Genomic DNA, 9,105 nt, shown 5'->3' with positions numbered 1-9,105 from the left:
TGAATAAGCAAGCATAGTTTCCCTGTCCTCAAAGGCAACTTGAGGCAAGTCCCCATGCCTTTGCACTAGCTGCAGGCTGGAGGCTGGCAGACAATGAAGGTCATCAGCTCTCCGAAGCCTCAAGCATGTGTTAGGGGATAGGAGGTAACTATTGCCTTTTTCCCCTGAGAGTGTGGTCTAAAGAACAAACAGGACCTAAACAAGTTGGATGACTTTGTAGCTAATTGGAACACTATCTCAACTACAATACCTTGGAGTTTCTGTTCGGTTTCAGTCAATGAAGGGAAATTCCTGTCCAGCATTTTAGAAAATAACATTCATAATGACTAGTCCTAAAGAATAACTTTGTTTTATTATCATGATTTGTGAAAACAGGTTAGACAGTTCAAGAAAGGACACAGACAGTGCCCTGTTTTAGGTCCCAAATTTCTTCTTTTTGATGGGTGGTGGCAGCTGAGCGATGATGTCATCCAGAGGCCGTTCTACCGCCACTAGTGTTCTTTCATCCAAAAGATCCATGAAGAGTAGAGGCTGTAGAGAGATGGTAATGATTCCACCAGGAGTTAGGTTCTGGGGCTAGTCCTGAATCGACTAACTAGGGCTAAAATGTTAGCCTCGTTCAAGCTGGAGGGGTGTAAATCTCTGACAATCCTTCCTGCCACAGGACTTAAAAGACTGAAAAAGTTGGGAGCTTTTATAACTGAATTCCATCATTTAAGATTTCAGCAAGATTTTTCATGTTTCTCTGTATGGAAAATCTGCGATTATCAAATTTCTTAGGAATCAATGTTAACAGAGGGCTCTGGAGCCTAAATTCTTGACAAATGGCGAGTTACAAATACATCAAGAAGTTAATCATACTTGAATCATTTACAACACCCCCCCACTTAAAAAAATTCTGCAGACCCCCAAGAAAATGTTCCAGGGTGCCCAAGGAACTCTGATCTGAGAAGCATGAATATGGAACTTGTGAGTGGGCACAAATAGCTGTAGTACCATAAGCTCAATGGATATCTGTTCTAGTACAGTGAAAAGCCGAGCCCAGAAAGGAACATCTAATAAATTCAATGACTTCCATTTGCTCGAAATTTATCTTGTGGAACATTCTCCACTGGAACTCAAATTTAAAAGCCAGCTTTAACACAAAGACCCCAACTGAGCTGCACCATCATTTCTCACTACCCATGTATTTCATTTTGGTGAAGGATGATATGCCTGCCTCTAATCTACTGAGGCGAGAACAATGAACTACAAACCTAAGGGACAGACAGTCTCAGAAAGGTCACTGGTTTCCCAAAACCAGGTTCTCTGCATGTAAAATGAAGGCACTCTTGTCCATTGTGGGACTTATTACATTTTGATAATATCACAAGGAACCAACCACCCAGAACGTAACGCAAAATGTATTACCTTATATTTCTTAGAAATTTTAAAGGCATGAGCTGTGCGCCTCCTGATGATATCTGATTCATTTGTGGGAGGCAGTGGATTGTAGAGTAAGGTTTTGTCATTTGGAAGAGGCTAAAAAGACAAAAATGTGTTGTTTAAATCATTATTTTTTTTATTGGGTCTCTACAGACCAAAGGATAATAGTGATTTTTGGGGGGAACACAATCTTCTATCATGTTATACACTTACTACCTCCCTGACTCTTCTTACTTCAGGAAGAAAGCTGGAGCCACTCCTGCAGCTCTGCTGTACTCTACTGTGGGGGTATGTGGCAAAGAGAGCTTGGTACTCTACGCCAGCAAGATTGAAGGGCCCAGCCGGGGCTTCTGGCCAGTCTCGTCAGTAACACTTTGTGAGACACAAACAAACTGGCATGTGTAGGAGCTCAGCCCATGAAGGCTCTGCTTTCTAGGCTCTCTCCCAACCAGGTCATAGACCGGCCAAGTGGCTGAAATTCTCCGCAGGCAAAACTGCAACACAAACCACCCCCACTGATGTCACTGACACCTCGAGAGACAGCCTCTAGCCAAGCAAGTGATATTTTAATTTTATCTCTGACTTCCTTGGGAAATAGCTCTGCCCCTGCATGAGGAAGTGATGGACTTATCACCAACGCCTGGGGAAAAATATGGGCTGATCTAGGCTGAGTTATAAAGAGGCAAATGAATGCGAGGGGCCCTTCCTTTATCACTCATCTCACAGAAGGCACTTGTCAGCCAGCTCTGCTTCCCACACCCAGAGGACACAGGGCCCATGAGATGAGTTCCAGTGACACATCACCATGCACACCTCCTTTAGAGCCATCTGCTGCTTTCCCCGTGTTCCTCCTACGCCCACCCTCACAGATACACCAAAACACTGTATTGGCTGTAATCTAAGCCCAAAGTGCATTATAGGCATGGCCATAGCTCACACTGCTCCTAGGAAAGGAAGTGCCTGCTCAGAAAAAAACACGAAATTTGGGGTGAATCAAAACTGCAGCTGGCAGAGCCTGGACTCTAGAACAGAAAAGAATGCTCACATCCCACCTAAATCACAGCCATGAAGAATGGAATTTTCCTAACTGGTCATTTTTCAAAACACTAAGACCAATCCCTCAAGCCTGCAGATAGTGTTTCAGTATATTCAGCCAAGGGGCACAAGTGGTCAAAACCCCAGCCTGTATCTCCTTTAATGAAATCATGTTAGTCATCCCAGGGTGCAAAGGTGGAAGTGATTTAGCCAAACCAATGGTATTCCCTGATCATGGTCACTTTCCGAATACGGGCCTAATCTCTTTCCTATTTAAGTTTATGTGCTGAGAGACAAAGCAGAGAAATAGTCAAATCAGCAAAAACCAATACACAAGGGGCTGCCCCTTCCCTGGGAGCCTCATGAGACTGGGTAGGAAAATGAGGAAATCTGCAAAACAAAAGCTCCTCTCCTCCAAAGAATGTACTAGCAACCTTTATTCTGATTCTCCTTCCTCTAATTTATTGTCCTCTTTTGCTTTTAGAATGGAAAGATTCCTAAGTAAACAGAACCAGGGACAGGACAGGTGGTAGTGGTGAAGAACTCACCAACGACTTGTCGATGATGCAGAACATGTACGCATCATGAAGAAGGATGTGCATTGGTCTCTTGGGATGAAAACTGATATGTGTGATGGGAGTATCCCTTTGGAGCCAAAGATGATGAAACCCCTGCTTCTGGATGGTCCGGCTCCATTGTGTATACTGTTTGTCTGGAATGCTGTACTCAAATACCTGAGGAAGGATATGACACAGAGCAAGTGCAGGCAGGTACCCAGAAAGACCAAAGAAGGGTCAGCCTGAACCAGAAAATATCTATACAAACCTTGGCTGTATCATATTCAGCAATATGCATTTTCACTACTTTTTTTTTAAATAAAAAAATTTTAAGGTAAATTACAGAACAATAAACAATTCAAACAGCACAGAAAGGTTTATAGTGGAAAACCACCTGCAATCGTAACATCTCTTTTCCCCAAGACAAAAGCAGCCTGTTTCTTGTTTATATCTTTTCAGAGATATTTTATGCATACAGTACACACTATTCCGTATGTTGCATTTTTCATTAGCATTATACCATGGAGACTGACCCATATCAATGTATACACACATCACTCATGCCCCTTTTGAAGAACATGTAATAATCTACCCACTTCTTGGATGTACCAGGATTTATTTACCTAGTCTGCTTAATGAGCATTTAGGTATTTGCAATCTTTGGCTACTACACATAAAGTTATAATGATTATCTCTGAATCAATGTCTTTTTGCACAACTAAAAGCATATACCTATGGGAAGAACTTCTAGAATTGGAACTTCTGAATCAAAGATTATGTGGATTTAAGTTTTTTTTTAGATATCTTCAAAATGTCCTCTAAAGCAGTATACTAATTTATGCAATATATGAAGTGCTGTTTCCCTAGCCACACTGTGTATTATTAACTCAATCTCTGTTAATTAAACAGGTACCAAAAAATTTCCCACTAGTTTTAATGACAGAAGAACTTAAATGAGAGATTTCATTTTCTGGATATAATGTGTATGTGTGTGCAGGTGTGAGTGTAAAAACTGCTAATCAAAGTAGCAAGCATCGTCTGCCTGGTGGTCTATTTAAATGTGCTTCTTGGATCACATTTAATCTTTCCAATAGCTTGGTGAGGAAGGTATTATCAAGCCCATTTTACAGATGAGGATATATAAGTATTGACAAGTTCATACATAATATGTTCTGTAGCTCAGATATTTTAAAGATCTTCTTACAATTATATTCTCCTTACAACTTGGTATGGAAAAGTGGCAGACAAAGAACTAATTTTGCCCATTGTATATTCTTGGCTCCTTTGCTGAAGATTAACTGATCATAGGTGTGTAGGTTTATTTCTGGGCTCTCTAGTCTGTTCCATTGATCCACATGTCTGTTTTTGTGCCAATACCATGCTGTTTTGATTACTGTAGCTTTGTAGTATTGTCTGAAGTCTGGGAGGATTATGCCTCCTGCTTTGTTCTTTTTCCTCAGGCTTGCTTTGGCAATTCTGGGTCTTTTATTTTTTTAATTTTTATTTATTTTTTAAAAATAAATTTATTTATTTTATTTATTGTTGGCTGTGTTGGGTCTTCGCTGTTGCGCATGGGCTTTCTCTAGTTGTGGCGAGAGGGGGCTACTCTTTGTTGCAGTGTGCGGGCTTCTCATTGCGGGGGCTTCTCATTGTGGAGCATGGGCTCTAGACGCGTGGGCTTCAGTAGTTGTGTCACGCGGGCTCAGTAGTTATGGTGCACGGGCTTAGTTGCTCTGCGCCACGTGGGATCTTCCCGGACCAGGGATCAAACCCATGTCCCCTGCACTGGCAGGCGGATTCTCAACCACTGCACCACCAGGGAAGCCCCGATTCTGGGTCTTTTATGATTCCATATAAATTTTAGGATTATTTGTTCTAGTTCTGTGAAAAATGTCACAGGTAATTTGATAGGGATCGCATTAAATCTATAGATTGCTTTGGGTAGTATGGCCATTTTAACAATATTAATTCTCCCAATCCAAGAGCAGGGGATAGCTTTCCATTTCTTTGAATCATCTGCAATTTCCTTTATTAATGTCTTATAGTTCTCAGCATATAAGCCTTGGTGAGTCATATTCCTAAGTACTTTATTTTTTTGATGCGATTTTAAAGGGGATAGTTTGTTTACATTCCCTTTCTGATATTTCATTGTTCTCCCATATCCACTCTAACACCTGAGTCCATTTCATCCTAGCCTAAAAACAATCAGTAAAACGAGCCCTTGAAAATTCTTCCTCCTTCTCATACCTCTTTATTCTAGAATCTCAGTGTTTCACCATTCCATTGTGACCCATCAAGCCAATGGATGTTACTGGCCTATGATCAGGCCATACATGGAAGCTTTACTACACATAAGAGAAAACTACCTTTATATTGTCCAGTACTGTCAAAGAAAAGCTCCTCCAAAATTGTCGTTATCTCAGCTTCCAAGTTACTATCCATTTGGAGGGAATTAGGAAGGACTGGGATCTCTTACCTGCTGGTCAGAATGAGCAATGACAAGGTTGTTGGTATTGGGGGCGATGGCCAGAGCAGTCACAGGGAAATTGTAAGCAGGCACTGTGCAGTGAAGCTGGGAATAAATAACAGAAACAGAAAACTAAAATAGGATTCCTTCCCTCAGGAAAGACTGGATGGTCTAGGTCAGTAGTTTTAAAATAATGCTCTTTGGAATTCAAAAAGTTCTATTCTATGGAAGTTCCGTAAACGTCAGGCATTTCCCCAAACAATGAACTTTAACTGCATTTTTTAAAAAATGCAAGTTTAACTGCCAACAAAACTAATAGCATTCACAGAGAACCTCAGAAAAAAGCTTTCCCTGCTGTCTCTACATTTGTATGAATTGCTCATAAACATGTCATTGAACAGGGAATCTACAGCTCTACACTGGATTTAAAAGAAATAAATGCCTAGGCATGGAAATTTATGTTCAATCACAAGGCATGTGCACTAGTACACAGGAACACCTTTAAATGCCAGGCAAGGCTCAAAGAGCAGTACATGCTTTTGCCACAGTGCAGTAAAGATTAAGTCATGCAGTAACAGGCAAACCCATTAAATGCTGCAGTTTGATATCGTTCTCTAAACTTTTAATGCTTATTGTAAGTTTTTTGTAGTTCTTATCTGACTTTTAGATGACGATGACAACTTGTAAGGGAACATTAGCGATTCAATCTGTGAATGGCAATATCATCACTAATTAGTGAAAAATGCTTTCCTGCTATTACTAGTTCTGTTTAATTTTAAAATACCTTGAGATTACAAGGCAACCTATTAAAGGAAATTGTTACTATCTGCATCTATTCATCTGGGTAAATCAGAATTTTCCTCCTCAATATACAGACATAATCTGGATGTAGATTCATTACTCATAAATCCTTAATTTCAAACTTCTGTGCATGAGTGGTTTCACTGTTCCCACTGACTGGTTTTAATGTTAGATTATAGCTTTTGGGTTCCAAGCAAGTGAAACAGGAAAAATTTTTGGTTAAAAAGAAGTCCAGCAATTTTCCAAGTCATATCAATGTGCCTTAGCCTTAAGTCTTATAACTGCAGAGCTAACTTCCTCCTGTTTTCTGCTACTAAACTTCATGCTCACCTTTAGTTGTTTCACGTTGTACACATGGACTCCAGCACTGGTACCTGATGCAGCTAGCCAATTTCCATCTGGACTGACTGCCAAAAGACACATGGACTCCACTGTCCCTGTAAGGACAAAACCATAGTTAAGCCTCTGAATTCAGTGTCCACAGTCAGCCAGCCCTGCCTTAAAAATGATGGCAAAAGCCAGTAAGAGCCCTGGTTTTAAGTTACTCATAGGACAATTTCTAGATAGCTTTGCAGATAAGTTCTAGATGCTACTCTACTATTTTAATTTAATTAGCCATCCTTCATGGAAAGAGGAGCCAGAGAGATAAACCAGAAAGCAGCACTTGCTCAGAACTACCAGGAGAACAGAGAATCAGGGTAAGAGCTACCACCAAAATCTATACCTTAATTGTTTCAAACTCCTTTCCTATCAGGTGTTTTTTAAACAAAGTTACAAACAGCAAATAGGCTTGAGGCTTATTTTTTTGGTCTGTGTTGGGTCTTCGTTGCTGTGCACGGGCTTTCTCTAGTTGTGGCGAGCAGGGGCTACTCTTCGTTGCGGTACGCGGGCTTCTCACTGTGGTGGCTTCTCTTGTTGCGGAGCACGGGCTCTAGGTGAGCAGGCTTCAGTAGTTATGGCTTGCAGGCTCTAGAGTGCAGGCTCAGTAGTTGTAGCATATGGGCTTAGTTGCTCCGCGGCACGTGGGATCTTCCTGGACCAGGGATCGAACCTGTGTCCTCTGCACTGGCAGGTGGATTCTTAACCACTGCACCACCAGGGAAGTCCCGAGGCATATCTTTAATTTACTAGCTGTATATTTAGCACTAAAGGAGCATGGGCACATATGAGCCATCTTTGTCATTAAAGAATTTTAAACCAATCTGGCATCATGAAGACCCATGTGGGATAAAAATCAGACAGTGATGCTATATGCTAAAGTAAGTGCTGCATGTAACAACCCCAAACAATGAAAAAGCTTTATAACTAGACATAAACCAGATGCTAAAGGATGAGCGAGGTGGGTAGAAAAGGATGGAGAACAGTGTGACCTAAGTGACAAGGACAGGAATACATAGGTTTGAGGGCTATGAAGAAACCAGCCTGACTAGAAGGGGAAGTGAGATGAGATAGGAGGAAGAAATAAAGTTATATACATAATGCAGAGCCCAATTTTAAAGGAGTGCTAAATGCAAGGTAAAGAATCTAAGTTTTATAATAAAACCATATACAGGTACTCAATAAATACTCTCAGTTTACTTCATCTGACTCCTAATTTGTATGTTTCTTTTCCTGTTTGCTTCTGGGGCAGCTTATGAACAGTGAGAGTTTAAGTTGATTTTAAAAAGTTGATTCTCCAGGCTGATGAAGTCTAAATAACAGTGAAGTCACTACAAGCCAGAAAAAGGGAGAAGGAAAAAGGCCCGTGGGAAGTATTGGGTACTAAGTCCTTAGCAGTTAACTCACCAGTTGTTATCTATACACAGTCACTCATTCATGCATACTCATGTTCTCAAAACATATGGAAAAGTGGTCATAAGCATTAGGACAGGTAATGAAACTGTATGTATAAGCTCATCATTATAAAAACAAACAACAGAAAAGATTAACATGTCCATAAAATACCTACATAATCAGCACCTACTGGAAATATATAAAATAATAATGGTAGTTATTTCTGGGTGTCAGGATTACAGATGATTTTAACTTTCTTCTTGCTCTGCTAACAAAACTCCAAGAAGGGTGATGAAACTTCTCTGGCCCCAAATAAGGAATCAAAAACCCAGTGAGAAAAGAGTAGGTGTGAGCAAGACTTCAGATTGCATCGAGCACTTTCACTTGCCAGGTATCTCCTTCTACTTTAAATCGCAAACATGTGAGTGAGTGTGTAATTTTTGCAGGGCAGAGAAGATCATTAGTGAACCCCCAACAATTGAGGTTTAAATGGAAAAAAAGGAACATCGAGACTGATAACTCTCTCCCATGGCCAATTACCAACTTCTCACCTGACTGAGGCTGAAAAGTATGCAGGTGCTTGAAGCTTCCCTCCAGCAGCCGAATGACATGCACAGACCCTTGATTTGATGCCACAAAGAGCTTCGTTGAATCCTCAGAAAACAAAATCTGAAGGGCAGAGCGAAGGAACGCTGGCATTTTGGAAACCTTGGGGGAACGAGTAACAAAAAATCAGAGAGACAGAGAGAAGTTAGACCTACAGCCCATCAAAAATAATCACAGTTAGGCTTAAATCATATGAATGCTTCCTGTCTCCAAGGAAGCCAATCAACCAAGGGCCTGGAACACAGACGTGCCTACTGTAACCTATCCAGCCCCCTTGTCATCTCCTCAAAAGCCCAACATTTACTGCCACTTTCTGGCATTTCCCTATCCTCCAAAAACATAATTTTAAATGGCAATAAGAGACTGTTTTATAACAGGTTTCTCAAAATAGCTTTTCACGGAACAAGGATTCATATCCAGGACGTTTCCACTTCACACAAA

General features: G+C 40.8%; 1 protein-coding gene across 1 annotated transcript in view; it reads right to left on the bottom strand.

Moving 5' to 3' along the window:
* Positions 1-333: 333 nt before the first annotated feature.
* Positions 334-9,105, bottom strand: part of UTP4 (UTP4 small subunit processome component) — a 32,744-nt gene continuing 23,972 nt past the window's right edge. Inside the window, exons 12-17 of the mRNA XM_082676862.1 lie at positions 8,610-8,766; positions 6,616-6,722; positions 5,494-5,589; positions 3,009-3,194; positions 1,411-1,521; positions 334-531 (exon numbers count right to left, since the gene is read on the bottom strand). Of these exons, the coding sequence (XP_082532988.1) occupies positions 415-531; positions 1,411-1,521; positions 3,009-3,194; positions 5,494-5,589; positions 6,616-6,722; positions 8,610-8,766 (774 nt within the window). The 3' untranslated portion in view covers positions 334-414. The remainder of the gene's footprint in view (positions 532-1,410; positions 1,522-3,008; positions 3,195-5,493; positions 5,590-6,615; positions 6,723-8,609; positions 8,767-9,105) is intronic.

The sequence above is a fragment of the Grampus griseus genome (genome assembly GCF_964374135.1).
Source record: "Grampus griseus genome assembly, chromosome: 19".
Taxonomy (NCBI): domain Eukaryota; kingdom Metazoa; phylum Chordata; class Mammalia; order Artiodactyla; family Delphinidae; genus Grampus; species Grampus griseus.
The sequence above is the reverse complement of the archived record's forward strand: the minus strand, read 5'-3'. Positions and strand labels throughout refer to the sequence as shown.